The following is a 19,031-nucleotide window of genomic DNA, read 5'->3' on the forward strand; positions in this document are numbered from 1 at the left end:
ACACATGCCTGTGCCCTACTGCTCACTGACTCTGTTTCTTTTCTTGTGAGATAAAACGCCATCTCTTATAAATAGACTGCGCTATGGCAAGGGCGAGTGGGGTGGGAAGGGCCTGGGAGTTTATGGGCTCAGTGCAGATTACAGCAGCCTGGAGGGGACAAAAGCTGCTCAGCCACCCGGTGGTTTTGGCTTCTACCCTGCTGCTCTCTTCTGTAAGCCTCTGTCTACTGTACTTCTACGTGTGTGTTTTATTTTTTAGATCTCGTCATTTTTATTGCAAAATATACACGGTCTCATTGCCCAACTTTGCAGCGCCCATTTATCAACTTCTGAAGGATGAAGGGCAGAGTCAGTACCACAAAGATTCGAATGTGTGGGCTATAAAAGCATGCAAGTCTCTTCAGCAACAACATTCAGCCAACGTATTTTACTTGGACTGGAATGTAAGACCAACAGGTTTCATATAGTGTCGTAGCAAGAGAGCGATGAACCCAACTGCATGAGAGAAAAATGGGCCGTTCGAACTCCTGGCTAGATCGTAACATGCAAACATAATCAGGAGTCCTTACTCCTGAGGGCTGCGGTGCCACTGCACCTGCTACACCACTGAGAATTACTCCGATACAAGTCAGTGCTGCAAGTGAATTATCCTAGATAAGTATATCAGCAGCATCTAGTGCCATGAAGCATAAGGTAACAGGCAGCAGGGGTACGCACAAATGAATTTCTGGAAAGGGTCTGAAGCCTTCGACCCGCATTTACCCACATCTGTGCAGTAGGTGCATTACCTGCCGAACTGTCTCCCTAAGGCTGGACTATCTGAACTGCAGGTTGCGTACAGCACTTCGCAGCAGGCGCATTACCCGACGCTGCTATCTTACTCGGATTGCAAGCAGCGCACTACTACTACACGTTACAGGAGTCCTCTGGGCGCATTAACCAACGCTCCGGGGAGGGGGGAGGGACCGATTGCAGGGAGGGAGGAGCCCGAGCTCTGTAGCGGCAGCGGCATCCCATTCACGCCAGGCTGCACCAGGGCCGGGCGTCGATGAAAGGCTGCGGGGGCGTCCCACCCTGCCTGGCTGTCGGGGTCGTCAGAATGCGCCTCTAATTATAGATCATGCGCGGAGCTCAGGGCTCCCTCGCCCAGCCCCGCTGCCACTGCGGGGAGACTGTAGATGGCGAGAGACCGAGCCGGCTCGCATCTTCGGCTCCATCGCCCGTCTCGCTGACGCTTCTCATGCCTCCGGCCGCGACCGTCCCTTCTGCCTGCCCGGTGGGGCTTGACGACCGGGGACCCCTCCTACAGGCGAGGCCGGCGCCCGGCCACTAGGTGCGGCTGTGTCCCTCGATGGGGCTGTGTGGAGGACTCCGGAAAGGGCAGGTGGGACTGCCGACTCCTGCAGGACATGGCCATTTAATCCCGATCCCTACAGGACTTGGCATTTTAATTCCACTCTCCAATGGGCATGGATTTTGAATTCCACCCTTAAAAAGACTGGCATGGATCTCTGCCTTCTTTAAGGCATGGCTGTTTGATCCCAATCCTATAAGACATGGGGTTTGAATTCCGATCTCGATAAGACATTGGCGTAGGGTCTTGATGTCTACAGCACATGGATCTTTGATCCAGATCTCTATAAGACATGGGTTTTGAATTCCGATCTCAATAAGGCAGGCGTGGGTTCCTGGTCTCTATAAAACACAAGTCTTTTATCTCTTTAAGACATGGGTTTTGAATTTCGATCCCGATAAGACATTGACATTGATTCCTTGTCTCTGTAAGAATTGGCTCTTTGATTCGGATCCCTTTAAGGCATGGGTTTTGAGTTTCGATTCTGGTGAGACACTGGTAGTGATTCCTAATCTCTATAAGGCAAGGGTCTTTGATCCCGATCTATATAAGACCTGTTTCTTGAATTCCGATAAGACAGAGTCCGAAACTCACTAAGACACAGGTCTTTGATCCTGATCCCTGTAAGGCACGAGTCTTTGATCCCACTCCATATAAGTCATGGGTTTTGAATTCAGATCTTGATAAGATATTGATAAAGATTCAGAAACTCTGTAATACATGGCTCTTTGATCCTGGACCCTCATAAGGAATGGGGTTTGAATTTCGATCTCGATAAGGCGTTGGTTTTGCATTACTTTCTCAATAAGACTTGGGTTTTGAATTCAATGTCATTACAACATTGACCTTGAATTCCGATGTCTGTTAAGGCTTAGACTTTGAAATCACTGTGAGACACGGGTCTTTGATCACATTTTTTACAACACCAAGGTCTTGAAAGCTGATCTCTGTGCGACATCGATGTGGAGCGCCAATCGTTTAAGACAAGGTTATGGAACTTCGATCGCTGTAGGACACCGCTCTTGGACACCAACGATGAGTGGCCCAGGAACTGCAAGAACGGCCCACAACTGAACCTTTGCCTCTGCTGAAAAGGCAACACTGTCTTTATGTTCAATCATCTGCAGGATTTTTTTGGTTTTTTTTCCGCCCCTAGGATGCTGACCATTTCAGAGGGGATTTGATGCCATTGCTCAGCCAGGTTGCGTGGACGCCCACCCCCCCTGGCCTCTTCCCCACCCCCACGCCATGGGCTGCATCCAGAGCATCACCTGCAAAACACGGATCCGGCGTGAGAACATCGTGGTGTATGACGTATTGGCCACCATTGACCCCTGCCCCACCGTCATCGAGGAGACCTCGCCCATCGTCTTGAGGTACAAGACCCCCTACTTCAAGGCCTCCGCCCGGGTGGTCATGCCCCCTGTGCCCAGGAATGAGACCTGGGTGGTGGGCTGGATCCAAGCCTGCAACCAGATGGAGTTCTACAACACCTACAGCGACCTGGGCATGTAAGCAAAGCCGCGCTGGTCCCTCTCAGACTTGTAGTCGTGTAGCTCCCCCTCCCCCACCCTCTTGAAATATGAAAAGCGCTCCAACGGTCGTCGTGCACGTGCTTCCCCTCACTGCATGCCTGGGGAGGGGGCTGGGCTCCATACTCAATTCATAATGCATGACCCCCCACCCCACCACCACCCCCTCATGCATGCAGCGTGCACACTCGCTCCCTCACCACACACACACCCACACCTCAGGACAACCTGGAAAACTGCCACCGCCGCTTGAATTAATGAAGCCGTTTTAGGTTTGACAAGGGCAGGGAGACAACGAATCTGTTGGGGTCAAGGGTGGGCAGCCAGCGCACCTGCGCGAGAACCGGGTAGCTTCTAGAAATTCATGATCACACGGTAATAAAAATACGGGCACTGAGAAGTGAAGGAAGGGGTGGGAGATTCATTCATTTTGTTCTTCTATCATTGATTATTCACTATGTGGCAATGGTCTAAGGAAAAATCATGTGCCCCTCTGCAGAATGTCAATAGGGGCTCCTGCGTCTCCCATATCTCACAGATATTCATTGGCATTGAACTGAAGGGCCTCCCTGAAAGGTCGCAGGCCCCCCTAAATTGTCGCCCCCCCCCCTTTTATACCCGTGTTTTGTAGGAAGTTGCATATAACAGAAAAGGGCCACCATTTCCCCATCTATCGTAGCTCCTGCTGTCCTTGGTCTCCAGCTCTACCCTAGTTCTGCCGACTCTGTGTACATGGGTTTTGAAAACGCTTCTTTGCATTCAGTACAGAAGTCTCCATGAAATCCATCTCAGTCTCTGCCAGGACACTCCAAGGCTTACACTTTATTTGACATCGCTGCTGCTCTTCCAAATGCATTCTGGTACTTGTAGTCAGATTTTTTAGCCTAATCCATTGTAAGTGTGGGGGAGGTGTGCAACAGTGTGTGCATGCACATGCATTCTAACATTTTCTGATAGTGAACTCTAGTGGTCAGATACTTCGCGGTAAATAGTGGAAATCTCATGGGTATTTGAAGCTTCTGGACAATCTTCAAAGAAGTGTTTTCACATTCACAACTATTCAGGGCATGGGTGCTGCCTAGTGATATGCTAACTTTGCCATAGGCCCTAAATCAAGGAGAATCCCCCAACACCCTATCGCCTGGTTTGATACTAAAATGCATCTATAACTGGAGTAAGGTGGCCTCTCAGATTTTTGGGCCCCTGTGCGCGGCACCTCCTGCTGTATTAATAGCTACCCAGTGCTTTAAATGGGCCAGTACTGTCTGGTACTGAGTACCCGCACTTTTTTATTTTGGGAGTACCCGCACTTCTCAAGAAAAACCTAATTTTAATTGAAGAGTACCTGCACTTCTCAGAAACAAACAGGTACTTTGGTACAGAGTACCAGTACTTCTATTTTTCCATTTCAAGCACTGGCTACAGCCCCGTTGCCCCTTAAACCTTAACAGTATTAGACTGCGAAGACCCAACAGTACAAGTACAGAATGCCTGGGCTAGCAGCGGTGTCAAATAAAAGACAAGTGCCAATTTATCTAATTGCGTGATACTAGATCCTGACATGTATTTTATTTATAAACAGATAAAATGCCCCCAGTGTTCTCTATAGACAGGGCCACTGGAATTATGCGATTTTGTGGCTACAGGGTTTTGTGCATAATTATGGATTTGTCGCATTTGCCACATCCAGCATCTGTTGCATAATCTGCCGATTTTAGCAAAAAAATATGTTTCTACCTCAACTGGCTCAAAAGTAACTAAAACCCAGTGACACGAGTTGCAGTGCAGCAGAAGGTACTTTGCACAAGTTGACGGGTCCCCTTTCTGTTGGTTATTGCTCTATTTGGGTGTTAAACTGGTTCTAATGATGTGAAACCTTTTCCCAGACAGTGTTAACCTGTGTAAAAAAATGACAACATAAAAAAGAAAAAGAAATACTGTCACAAAATATGCCACATTACATTGCATGGCTTGCCTTTTCTTGTAGCATAATTTAGTCAACCCTGCCACATAAATTGGGCCTCACATACCGCATAGTTCCAGTAGCCCTGTCTACAGACACAAAGGCACCCTAATACTATTAACACCCAATATCCAGTATGTTTTTGCACCCCTGTAATATCTAGATGATACAAAACGAGGGCGTAACATGTCCAAACGAGTTATGCATCCATCTTGCATGTGTTGATGCACCATTATGCACACCGAGGTGCAAAATGTAAATGCAGATTGTGCTTAGCTCGTGACAGGCATTCGTTCGCTCGAGGCTAAATGATACTGTACCTGAATTTTGTCTTCTCTCTCTTTGACAATGCCAAGAGGCCAAAAGTCATATCGAGCCCAGAAAAGTCTAAAATGCAGGTTTTGTTTCTGTCAGCCCTCACCAGTTACCTCTCCTAGTTGGGATGTCATTCAGAAAAAACAAGAGTGGGGCAGGGCTTAATTTGTGCTGGTGCTTGCCAGTGATCCGCACAGCACTTGGTTTCATAGATCAAGACTTATTTTTCATCCTCAGACTTTGACCCACCGCGAGGGAGGAGAGCAGAAAATGGAGACAGAAGAAATAGAAACATAAGAAAGCAGTGACAGAAGCTGAAAGCAGGGATGAAAAAGAGCCTGCAAGAGTAAGATAAGAGATTAGAAGTGTAGGGTGGAAGAAAAAAGAGGCACGAGGTGAAATCAAGTTGTGGCAGCCATTCCGAGCGCGTGCCTCCGCCCCTCCAATCCAGAGAACATGCTTTAGTACTTTCAGGACAAGAATAAAACAAAAACCAACCTGAAAATTATTCTTGAACAATGTGGAAGTTGCCTAGCTACCAGTTTAGATGATATTTGAAAAGTGCGGTGTGATCCTGTGCAGGTGGCATTTTACCATTTAGAATTATCCACAGCTGCTAACTTCCATTTTTTTAAACACATCCTAACAGTGATGTAAGCGCTCCTGAAGTTGTCAGTAAGTGCTCTTTTGGAAATTGATTTGCTCAGGAAGACACATTTTGTACAATTGGGGAGCCAGGATTAAAAGTGCATAGGACTGGGTATTTCGAAAGCATAACCCTAGTAAGTGAGCAATGTACATTATGAAGGGGTATGGGAACAGTTATGAGGTGTTCCCTCTGAATATCGACTTAACTATCGATGAGACAGAATATCGAAACTAAAATATCAACAGATAGTCTAGATTTTCAACGCATAACTCCACATATATGTACCTATATAGTACATATGTCTTCAATGTACATAGATGGGATGTTAGGAACAGTAAATCTATACTTGCCTATATGCACTTACCTTTCGATATTTTGTCCCTTGACATTATGTCCTCAATGATTTCTATGAATGATTGTGAAGCTGTTTCATGAAAATAAAATGGCTTAGTCCCTTTTGTTAAGGAAGAAGTGATGGAGCACACTTTATGTGTGTAGAGATGAGGTCCTGCTTACAACTGTCTAATTAACTTGCAATACACATGTAAGCACCTATTTGCACAGAGATCACAATTAAAAGTTGTGTGATGTGCCTCGCTAATAATAATTTCCAGTTTTGAAAAAATATTGCACTCTTTATTAAATTTTGGCAACCCAGTTCTCCTGCAATTGAACAAAAGGAAACGGCCACGTGTTTAAGAGAACATGCGTTTTTTGGTGTGGTAAGTATCAAAATCCACATTAGTCCAAAAAAAATCTGAATATGGAATAATTATCACATCCAATAAATTCTGAACACCTCTGTGTCTGATTTTTATCGGATCATTAATCAGGTCTTTTGGTGAATAGAGTGTAAAGGTTTGTGTCCTGATCTTTACTTAACTATATTTCTGGATTTCAGCGCTTCTCCTTATGTTACACTGGATTCCTGTGGTGGTTTATTTTTGACCAGATGAGTTAGTCCCTGTTCATTACTGCCTTGTAGGTGAAGAAGCAGTTCTTGAAGATAATGCATGGCCTCAGTGGCAGCCAATCCACTTTGTTAGGAGGCCAGTGCTGTGATCTTGTGTCTCTGTCCATTGAGGAGTCTGGCAGTGGCCCACAGGACAATCTTCGTAAGCAGGCTTGGGCAAAATTTAAATTACACGAATGTAAGGTGCATATTTTGGGAATTTTTCATTAAGCTCGCGACACAAAATTCCTGGCATTAAGCCACTACGCTGCTTTGTGTTATTATGCGCCATTTGTTGTACATATTTACAGTGAAATGCACTATTCAAGGTAAAAATGTACCACAAATGCACTGGAATACAGAAAGTGAACAGCTGTTGTTCACTCTCTTTAATTTAAAATGTCCTCACTGCACAAATTGACATACATGAGGACTCTTTTCACGCTAATATATAGCACAAAACGATGGAGTTGCATTTGCATAATTTCACATAACTTTGCTGACTTTCCCATTATTACACAGAAACTGTGTACAAGAATTTAGCACACCCCTTTGCACAAAGATCGGGGTCAAGTCGGGAGCTCCAGGAGGGTCTTTGGCCCACATTGGTCTGGGAGGATCAGAGCTTAGATGGCAGCTCTGAATCCTAATTTTGGACAATAAGTTTTTATCGTGCGAATTTGTAGCAGGGTCCTGCGTTTTCTTTGTTATTTGTGTTTTGAAGAAGAGACAACTGTCCATGGGGAAACTAACTGAAATGGGCCCAACTTATCTAAAGTTTAGCAGTGGACCAACGCTAAGCTTTGGATGAGTGACACAAAGGGAAGTCAGTGACATCAGTGATCAACTTCTGCATGCAAAAGATAGTCAGCAAGGCTGTAGAACCAGGAACGCCTTTCTTTGCATGGGGCTAACCCTCCTAGTGATGAATGCACAGTGGGTGTAACAGAGAAGGGCCAGCCAATCAACTAAAAGCGTTAACGGCCTTTGTTTGAGATCCCAGCGCCAAACCAAACCAGGTGCAAACAAAAGGCAAAAAGAATATTGTGAGATATTCCCACACATAATGTATAATTTAAGCAGATTTACATATCTGTGCAGCTTGCATTTTGCCAGCTGCCATCTCGTAGGAGTTTGTAGACAAGGGTGAAACTCGCCTGCACTCTGCATGCAAGGCATCTCTGCCTCCCCTTTGCATCAAAGCACTAGTGCAATGTTACGCCACCTTTTCTGCACGAGCACCAGTGACGTAGTTATCAGTAGTGCAACAGGTGTGGTGGCACAGGGGCCCATTGGCCTAGAGGGCTCCTCTGCATTCCAATTATGGCTGTGTATTACTATGCAACTGATACCAGGGGGGCGGTTTTCCTGCTTCCACTGGCCCCCGGGGAACCTTTGCCATACCACTGATGAGCACCGCAGATAATGTGGACGCATATATTATTATAGATTTCCCTCTGCACAATGTTTCAATTTTTTCACGCGATGGTCGTTTTGTGAGCCACAGTAACTCTGGGTTTTAGTGATGGTGGAGAGGAGGTAAACAAATCCGTTCAGCTTCATGTTGCAGAGCCAGCTCTGGATGTCCCCCATTGTGGAACTGCTGGCGATGAGAATGCATCTAGTTTTAATCCTGTTCATTTCCAGGTATGCGCGTGACATCCAGGCTTGTGTGAGAGCGAGGCAATCCCCGCGTGGCCGGATATCATTGTTGTGGTTTTCAGACCGAGCTGAGGGCGCGTTCTTGAGCTACTTCAGGGCAGGAACACTGAAATTATGCAGCGAGGAGGACCACATTATGTGGCAGGGTTTTCTAAATTATGCGGCAACAAAAGGCCACTTATGAGGCTTAATAGGGCACATTTTATGACAGTATTTCTTCCTTATTTTGTCAATTTTAAGCGTTAATACGGTCTGGGCAAGTATTCCACCGCATTACGTACAGTTTAACACTCAAATACAGCAAATATCAAGAGAAAGGTGACTGGTCAACGTTTAAGAAGGGGGTTTCACTGCGCAGCAACAGCGTCGCTGAGTTTTTAGTAACTTTTGATCCCTTTGAACAAGAAACATTTTTTTTGGTTGAAATCTGCCGATTATGGAGCAGTTGTTTGACTATGTGGCAAATGCAGCACATGCATAATTATGCAGAAGATGCCGCATAATTGCCTGATTCCAGTGGCCTTGTCTACAGGTCAACTGGTGACCGCTTAGATCCAAGAATTCAGGGTTTTCCACTTCACAGTTATCAACATGACAAGTGCCTACCACAGGTGGAGATGGAGGGGGGCTAAATCCTTGTTTTCTAGGTCTCCTCACTCTTTCCTGCCTCCTGCCATAAATGCGAGGCAACAACCCACAGGAGTTGCACCTTGTGTTAAAGTGGGGGGAGGGGCGTAAGTCTAAGTACTGCCTCCAGTAGCACATATTTTTAAGTAACCTACAAGTTTACGGATCTAAAGCCTCATAGACATGGGCGGTGGCTGGAATGCGCTGCCTCCGTTCAGTACATTCCCATCGCATAGCTCCGTGGGTTCGTGCACTGCAAAACGTGTCATATATTGAAATCCCAGCCGAGTTGACCCCGCGTTTCACTCTATCAGGATCACTACAAATGAGTACTATTGAGTTAGCTCTGTCAATGCCACTGTACGCATACTAATTACAGCGCCTCAAAGCTACCTGACTGTTGTGGTAAGCGCTATACAAAAACAAGTTATTACTACTGGTAATCTTGTAGGTAGATTTTTCTGGGATTGTAGATCAGTCGAATCTCTCCTTTTTTGTTTTGTGGGACAACAGGGAAGAGGGGTGTAATGTGCTTTCATTTTTGGGTGAGCTGAAGTAGGGATAAACATGCCTGCAGGGCGGCTGCTATGCTTTCCATCTGTGCATGTGCAGTACGGGTCGTGTATGCTGGAGACTGCACACACTGGCTATACATTTACCACCACTGGTAAATATACCATGAAACCAGGCACACCCCCAGACCACCGAACAATATCGAATCCATTTTTTAACCACAAACTTTCTAGCAGATACTCTTAATCTTGTCAAGAGTAACACAGTTTCAGAGGTCGCAGACCTCAATCTCTTTCAGTTGCCTTTTAGTGATCTCAACACTGGATTTTAGCAATGGGTTTATTTGGTTTATCTTGCATTTTGTCTTAAATAAATGTCCCTAAAGCAGAAATAGTTAAGTCACCTGAGGAGGAACCCATGCTTAGGTGTCCTCAGAGAGTTGAAAAAAATAGCTTTGACAAAAGGGATGTGAATGCACCCCAGCAGGGAAAGGGTCAGCCTTCACCGCTGTGGCCTTAACATGTAATCCCATTCTTAATGGTTTGCTAGTGGCTTTTCCTGGAGCAGTGGTTCTTAACTTTTGACTTCTTTGACTTCTGTGGAGCACTACTTAATCATTACTCAAATCTAGAGATTTCGCCTGTATCATTCTTAGAATACAGGACCCCAAGTGAGTCACTATTGGAAGCTGAGGACCCCCCCCCCACAACCCTTACTGGGCGTCATGGACCCCCTGGGGGCAGGACCACAGGTTAAGAATGGCTGCAGAGAGTTACGGGAATAAACAGTCTCCAAACTTCACACAGGTGCAGGATAGTTTGATGCATTTATTCTAAGGTGGTTTTAGCCCTGTGCTGAAATATGCAGAATTGCTGTTATTTTGGGGTGGAAAAGCCACGCTATGAAGATCATGAAGAATGAAGTCAGACTAGGACAAGTGTCTGACAGTCAGGTAAATCTGGATCACCTTTTATTTCTCCCCCGCTTGTGTCTGAAAACATCTCTTTTATTCTTCAAAAGAGGCACTCTGCCTTGATAATAAGCAGGTCCTTAAGGCAGACAGTCAAGGACCTGTTATTAAACTCTTACTGAGCAAGCAGAAGGCGCCCAAACGCTGTTATGCACGAGAGATTACCATATAACCATTTATGGAACAGTCATTCTTGGTTTATGTATGGGATAAAATAACCTTTTGCATACATTGTACAGATAATGCAAGCCACTGAGGAGTTTCACTACCACACAGAGCAACTATACCGAAGCACACCAACATACTACTAGTAATTTATTTTAAAAACGTATATGCAGTTTAATGCAAGCCACCTTCAAGAGCAGCTACAGTTTATATTGTGGATAAAATGCAGAGAGCGTGCTGCTTTTGTGCAATGAAATATAGCCTGGCAAAAATCCAAACGTGCTTCCATAAATGTCTCCTTTCTGCTACCAACTATTCATTTCAGGAAAACAGTTCAGAAGAGTTGAAAATCTAGTTTGTGTGTTTGAGGTTTAAACACGTTGTAATTCTGCTTTTACCTGAACTGTGATTTCTTCTCTTGAGCAGCTATGCCATTTTCGTATCACTGGTGAGTAGTGATGTCACACCTAGACTGTAATAAGAAAATTAGAGAGGGATATGTATACGGGGATTTTGTCCCTCTGTGTAATAGATAAGCACTGAAAGCATTGAAGTGGTGCTCTGGTTCACATTAGGTCTGCCAATGCCTGCGTGATTTTGTGGTTTTGGCAAAGAGATTTCTTAGGTAATTTTGCAGAGAGGCTTTTTCTTAGGGAGTGACCATGATCAGAGTCTAAATGTTTGGGTCTGGTCACTGACCGTGTCTGGTGGTTGAGTTGATGAAATATGGTATTTCACCGAACGAATGAGTGGCAAATGTGGGTGTATGTGACTATATGAGCTACTTCACCTTGAATTTGAGATAGAGTGGGGAGAGCATCCCTGGATCCAGTTCAAGCAGCTTGAAAACTGCAGTTCATGGGATGCACGCTACTCCATCCTGGCATGCATTCCCAGTTTTGCTGCCCGTTGATCGGCTCTTGCGGTGTCCTATCTGTAGTATACCGCTGCTGTCTATGCCTCTGTCTTTCTCATCTAGTCAGCTTCTGCCGCAACTATGTTTAGTACATGGGATGGTCTTTCTAGTGCTGCATCCCCTGATGTGAGGCTAGTTGACGTGCATGAATATGCTGTAAAATAAGAGGACACAAATGTGATGGAAATGCCGGATTTAACAGTTCCTCTTCGGTGTAAAAACCTATGCTGTATTTTAGATATTTTAAAAATGTATTATTTCCAGTACCTAATTTGTAAACAAATATAAGTGTGGGGGCCCAGTGTTTTTTAAAATATATCCGTGCCAGTGCTGCCAAATAGCGGCGTTGCCGAATACCAAGGGTGCCTAGTTTTGATTCAACCTTATGCCTCTTTCGTCCACCGCACTCTCTTTACCTCACTTTTGAAGGTTCTTTTTCTTCCCTCCTTTTTCATGTTTTTCATATCTTTCTCTTCCTCCTCATTCTTTCTCCCTTTTCTGCCTTTCTCCCTCCTGCTCAGGGTCAAAGTCTGAGCATTAAAAGTCCATTCTCAGTCTCAAAAATGAGTGTCGGTGCCCACCACCTGCATCTACCAGCACAAATTAAGCACTGGTGATTTCAGGAGGGCCCCCATGTGATGCTAAGCCATATTGATCAAGCTGCAAAGGAAGGGGCCCCATTACTCATCGGTACGTGGCAAGCTATACCAAATATTTTTTGGCCACTTTATGCCTCATCGCTAGTATATCTTGAATCTATGGGCTCAATGAGGAAGTTGTCCACGGCTGGACACAACCATTCCTCTTAGGGATTTATTTCTTCCTTTATTTGTATAACATTCAGTTACCCAAAGGCTTGTTGGAGTGGAACTGCCCTGTAGAAACTGGCCAAGGAGTGGAACTATGATGTGATCCACTGTGCTGCACACAGGTCTTTATTTGTTGGCTGAAAGCTAGATGTTCCACTTGCCTCTGGAGACGGGGCAGAGAGTTCCAGAAGGGAAACGGCCTCTTTTACGCTGCCAGAGCAACAGGTAGCGTAGCCACTCAAGTGTTACCATGCTTGCCTGAACCATCCATGCAAATGCATGGTTAAGCCACCATGCATATGCCTGGTTCAGGCACACAGCAGTAAAAGCCGGGAGAGGAACGTTGCAGCTGGGTAAGTGGAGCGGGGGAGGGTGGTGGGGGTATTTTTAAGGACGGGGCGGGTAGGTTTTAGAGTTCAGGGTGGGGGTACTTTTTAGGACGCAGTGGGGTAGGTTTTAGGGTTCAAGGTGGGGCTAGGGGTTAGGATAGATTTTAGGACAGGGCAGGGTAGTTTTTAGGACAGGGCAGGGTAGTTTTTAGGACAAGGTGGGGTAGGTTTTAAAGTTTAGGGCGGGGATGAGGGTAGTTTTTAGGGTAGGGCAGGGTAGTTTTTTAGGGTTTAGGATGAAGTGGGGGGTCCGGGTCATTTTTAGGACAGGATGAGGTAGTTTTTAGGACAGGGTAGGTTTTAGGGTTTAGGGCGGGGCAGGGGTCGTGGGTAGTTTTTAGGACAGGCAGGGGTAGGTTTTAGGGTTCAGGGCGGGAGTTCAGGGTAGTTTTTAGGACAGGGAGGGGCAGTTTTTAGAACAGGGTAGGTTTTAGGATTTAGGGCGGGAAGTCGGGGTAGTTTTTAGGACAGGGTGGGGTAGTTTTTAGGACAGGGTGGGGTAGTTTTCAGGACAGGGTAAATTTTAGGGTTTAGGATGGGGACAGGGGGTCGTGTAGTTTTTAGGACAATGCAGGGTAGGTTTTAGGGTCCAGGGCAGGGTTGTGGTCGTTTTTAGGACAGTGCTGGGTAGTTTTTAGGACAGTGTAGATTTGAAGGTTCAGAGTGGGGTCATGGGGTCGGAGTAGTTTTTAGGACAGGATGGGTTAGGTTTTAGGGTTCAGGGCAGGGTCTCAGGGTAGCTTTTAGGACAGGGTGGGGTAGATTTTAGGGTTTAGAGTGAGGGGGAAGTTTTAAGGACAGGGTGGGGTAGTTTTTTAGTACAGGGTAGGTTTTAGGGTTAGGGAGGGGAGGTGGTATAGTTTTGGGGATAGGGGAGGGTAGGTTTTAAGGTTTAGGGCAGGGGCGAGGGGTCGGGGTAGTTTTTAGGACAGAGTGGGGTAGTTTTTAGGACAGGGTAGGTTTTTGGTGCCGGGGCAGGGTGTCGTTGCAGTTTTCAGGACAGGGCCAGGTAGGTTTAAGGGTTCAAGGCGGGTCGGGGTAGTTTTTAGGACAGGGTAGGTTTTAGGGTTCAGGGTGGGGTCGGAGTAGTTTTTAGGACACAGAAGGGTAGGTTTTAGGGTTCAGGATGGTGGCGGGGTAATTTTTAGCACACAGTAGGGTCGTTTTTAGGACAGGGTGGGGTAGGTTTTAGGGTTTAGGGCGGGGTCAGGGTTGTTTTAGGACTGGGCAGAGTAGGTTTTAAGGTTTAGGGCAGGGCAGGGGTGTCGGGTAGTTTTTAGGACAGGGTGGGGTAGTTTTTAGGACAGGGTAGGTTTTAGGGTTTAGGGTGGGGGGTTGGGTAGTTTTTAGGACAAGGTGGGGTAATTTTTAGGACAGAGTAGGTTTTAGGATTTAGGGCAGGGGTTTGAGGTAGTTTTTAGGACAGGGTGGGGTAGTTTTTAAGACAGGGTAGGTTTTACAGCTTACGGCGGGGCAGATGGTCTGGGTAGTTTTTAGGACAGGGTAGGTTTTAGGGTTTAAGGCAGGGGTGGCGGGGTAGGGTCATTTTTAGGACAGGTTTAAGTGCTCAGAGTGGGGGGTTCAGGGTAGTTTTTAGGACAGGGTGGGTTAGTTTTAGGACAGAGTAGGTTTTAGGGTTTAGGGCAGGGGCAAGGGGGTTGAGGGTTGTATCACACAACCACGCATGGCGTTATCACTTTTACCTTTACTAAGCATGCTTTTTTTCAATGAAATTCATTGTGAAGGCATGCGTGGTAAAGACGCGGTTGTGATTCTGACTGCGTTGTTAAGCCATGCATGGTTCTATCAGACAACCGCTCCAGAAATCAGCGGCCTGGAGGATAAATCCTCTTCCTGGTACATAGTCAGTCCAATGGCCGAATATCCACGTGCCTGCCTTTTAACTGTTTGTCACATGAATATCCATGCACATGCCTGTTAACTCTGTCAAAAGCGTGCTACAAGGCCATGTTAGTGGCAGACTGACTCTATACAAATGCCTCTGTTTGATTTACTAAGAGTTTGCTAGATTTTGGGGTGAGTCACTTTTTTGACGCAGCCCTATGCAAAATGTATTTTGGTATTTACAAAGTCAAATGAAGCAAGAGTTGTGTGGCTATAATAGGCTTTGTGTAGTGCAATGCAGAGCACAGCACTGCTATGTGTTACCTTGTGTCAGGTACGCATTACAAGGTAGGGCCACTGGTGTTCCCATGCATCCACCCATGTATTTTGATACAAACACATGTAAACATGGGCTTACATCAAAATGGTGTCTCTATCTGGGGCTGGTAAAACTAGGACAAATATCTTTATTTCTTCTTTGCATATGTGTTGCATTCTGCAGCATACACAAAAAGAGAAAAAACCCTCAAAGGATACTTTTTGTGCAAGAAGTGTCCCTGTGCAAAAACTATCCTGACCAAAATGTAGACACCTTTTGGCATGATGCTAGGGTAATGGCATTTCACTAGGCTGCCACAAGTGTCTAGGATAGGAGACAGTAGAACTGCACCATATCTTTGTAAATCTGACACAGTTCTGCTCTCTCTCTGCAGCTTCCTCTGCTGAAATACATTGCGTGAAATCTTGGTAAGTCCAGGCCTTTCAACACAACATAACAGGCATTCGATTCCATAAAACCACATAGACTTATTTAAAATGCCCTTCCCCAGTGGCACTAACATTATTGCTGACTGAACGCTGACTGCAAGAAGACTATGTATACCCACACATAGGATATTACCACCAAACACTTCCTAAACTTCACATATCCAGACCGCAAAAACCCTTTCTTATACAAAACTATTCACTCTCATTCCTAATAGGGAAACATCACAGAAAGAACCCCAGGACAGTAACCCAGGCATCTGCAGCTTCTGTGGCACAGTTGGACCCCCAAGGCTTCAGAGACCCCCCAATTCTTCAGGGTGCCTCCTTTCAGCCCAACGCTAATGAATGTATGGGAAATATGGGAGACTCAGAGGCCACTCTTCATATGGTACGCGAGGCATCATTTTGTGTTATGTCAATGAAAAGCCTCAGAGGCTCATGGGTGTGGGCCCCTGCTTCATGTGGTCCCAGGCACGTTGGCATTATAGAAATGGTGGCTACAGATGCTTGTGTGGTTCGTCTGTAAATGGATTATAACATCAGTTATTTTACACCTATGCCATCATGAGGAAGCATTCCCTACTTCCACGGCAGTGTGTCCCCATGCAAATAAGGGAACGCTGCAGTTGTGGTCATGTCATATTACAGACGAGTGTGCAGAGGCAAATGAGCTGTCTGGAGGCCCATGCCCTGTGCACCAGATAAATGTGATGTACATTCAGTGTGGCACCCAGGAGGGCGCACCTTAGGATTGGAGCACTATGGTCTCCCAGGTCTCTCTGTAGGCAGGTGCATCTCTCACTGCACCTGCCTGAAGACGGATCTCTAGCCCACTCTGAAACACAGGGCTGGTTGCCACCTGCAGTGAAAGCTAGTCCAGCAGCTTCAAGCAGCTGTTCTACTTTCCACAAATGAACTAAAATTTCCAGTACCCTTTAAGGGTGCGCCAGGGTGCAGACTGGGACAATGTGCCCTGTATGTAATATGTCCCCTGGTCTACCAGACACATACCCTTTAACCCAGATTAGCAGGTAGAGTCCCAGACTTAATGGCAGGCATCATAATAGATCACTGCATGCTGCAACCTGAACAACCCCACAGTAAGCTCTCAGACACCAAAGACAGCCAGTTAAGGCACAGTTGCTTGGCGGGCAGCACAATGACCATAACCTGCAATGATTTGGCAATCTTTGTCAGTCATGGCTGCCGAGGGCTTCTGAGCTAACCAAGCTTCCACCTCTGTAAAAATATTGCACTCACCTCCTAGGAAACAAGCAGTCCTTATGCCTGCAATTCTGTGATGGGTTGGTGGAGAGGTGGGTATTGTTAAATCCATGAGTCCAGGGCCGGCCTTTAGCATGGGCGAGCTGGGCCCAGGGCGCCAATATTTTGAGGGGTGTATGGAGCTCTGTGCATTAAGGTTATACCAACAGCAGTGCCCTTCTCGTCTTGCTCCAGCCTTGTCCTTGCCTGTTCGTGTCTGTCTGACTTGCCAGTTTTAATTGGCTTTAGTCCTTCATTATCATACCACAGGCGATGTTTGTCACACCCCTTTAGCCCCCTTCCTTGTCCTTACTTCACCCTCTCACCCCTGCTGACACACATCAATGAAACCATCATCTACGTGAGGCTGCGCTAAGGGTGATTTAGTTGATCTGGAGGAGGTCCAGGGATGCTTGTGTTCAGGGGGCAGTCGCTGCTCAGCCAGGTACTGACCAGTGAACACAAAAGAGACCCCCTGCTGCCTCATTTAATTCAGTCCCTGTAGCAAGGGCGCCAAACTTCTCTCCACCCACGCCCAGGGTGCTATCCTAGCAAAGGCCGGCACAAGTTCTCATTGGTGGATGGGATGCCAGGGTCACATGTTGACAGAGCTTTTTCTTGTACATCTTGGTCCAAATATGAGGTGGGTATGATGAAGACCAAGGAAAATGACATCACTTCCTAATCAATAACATATAGTCTTCCCAAATGCCCCTCTGCAGTTGAAATCCATGCAATCCTATGTTCTTTTTTCTCATCCTCGGGCTTTTAGCTACTTATGATGATGCTTAGGCTAGTAATTGTATCCGTTTCACGTAACTTTGGCGATAATATACATCTCAGGGGGATTTTATCTAAAGTATCAATTTCAAGGATAATTAAGCACGTCTGTACTTTGAAATAGTGCCTTGCATATCCTTGCGAGCATCTCTTTTAAAGAAGAATTCTCAAACCCTGCAGTTTAGTCTTTTGCACAGTGCATGCACACAGCAAAACAAAAGACATGCGCCCATTGGCACCTAGATCCTACACACACGCACACATTCTGGGACCCCTTCACATGGCTCACTAGGCCACCAGGTACCATTGCACAAGGATGAGCACACTTGCAGGTGGCCTTGTAAACAGATCAACAGAGATCGAGACACGTGTGCAAACAGGGCCGAAGACAGGTGATACCAATGCCCATATTTGAATACACCTACATGTGCACATAGGCAAACACTCGTGCAAACAGGCCAACTGATACAGATGCACCCATATACACAGAGGCATACTCCCACGCATAGGGAACCCACACCTATGCCGACAGATGATGCACACATACACATTACACACCTGCACATATAGGTGTTGTAAGGGATGATCCAATAGACGTCTGAACATATGGATGTATGAATCGATGGATGCATTGTTGGCTTACGGGTGAAGTATATTCTTTAGTCCCTTTAGTCCCTTTGCGAGGAAGTCATTTAAGATTAGAAATGAGGGGGTGTCAATGTCAGTTCAATTGCTGACCTGTTATTGGCGAACACCTTTCTACTGGGGTATGGCAAATTTCAGTCTCCATCCCCATCCAATCTGCCCTTTCTTTAAAGTGATCAACTTTAGGTAACAATGCACTGCATTTACATTCCCATTTGAACCTTGGCCTCTTTGGTATAATCATGCTCATGCAGCACTACACTTCAGTTTCTCCATTTCTCCAAATTGCGCCATGTATGTTGAACTGTGTGTATCCATTTCAAGATTTCACATTTTACGAATCTTGGTTCTTAAGTGCGTTGGTTAAACCAAAGAAAAGACAATTTGAACTTCAAAATTAGTTGGTGATAGCCCAGGACCTTAAACCTGGAACTTGACATGTAAGGAGAGATCTGGCACCCCTAGTTATGCTACAGTCTGTCTGCATCAACTTTAGTAGGTTAATTTAGATCCCAAAAAATAGATGTGGTATAGATGATGTTGACAGTTTAACTTATATTTCTTTTCCTACTTTCAAATTAATTAAACTTCCTATTGGTATTTTTGGACAGTGTAAAAGAAAGGATGACCATTTATTTTAGCCACGCAATGCAGTGATATATATACATAGGCAGTAGTAAGCAAATGGTTGGCTCTAAAATGGTTTCTGCGAAGACAGGTCTTTTTTAACTGTGCCATCAATGAAAAAAGCAAATACCTCTTCTTAGCATGGTGAAAAAACAAAACTCAACACATTGTGCCACTACATTCGCAAAGTCTACAATTCCACACAGCAACTGTGAGTGTCTTCGTCTTATATCTTGGAAAGATTTAGCAAGAATACCGCTTGTGGCTGCCATTAAGCCAAACCTAAC

The 19,031-nt window shown here is 45.6% G+C and overlaps 1 protein-coding gene across 1 annotated transcript in view; it reads left to right on the forward strand.

Moving 5' to 3' along the window:
- The first annotated feature begins 979 nt into the window (after window positions 1-979).
- The window catches only part of FAM78B (family with sequence similarity 78 member B), a 135,753-nt gene continuing 117,701 nt past the window's right edge, over window positions 980-19,031 (forward strand). Inside the window, exon 1 of the mRNA XM_069231617.1 lies at window positions 980-2,865. Within this exon, the coding sequence (XP_069087718.1) occupies window positions 2,603-2,865 (263 nt within the window). The 5' untranslated portion in view covers window positions 980-2,602. The remainder of the gene's footprint in view (window positions 2,866-19,031) is intronic.

This window comes from Pleurodeles waltl, chromosome 4_2, assembly GCF_031143425.1.
Source record: "Pleurodeles waltl isolate 20211129_DDA chromosome 4_2, aPleWal1.hap1.20221129, whole genome shotgun sequence".
Taxonomy (NCBI): Eukaryota; Metazoa; Chordata; class Amphibia; order Caudata; family Salamandridae; genus Pleurodeles; species Pleurodeles waltl.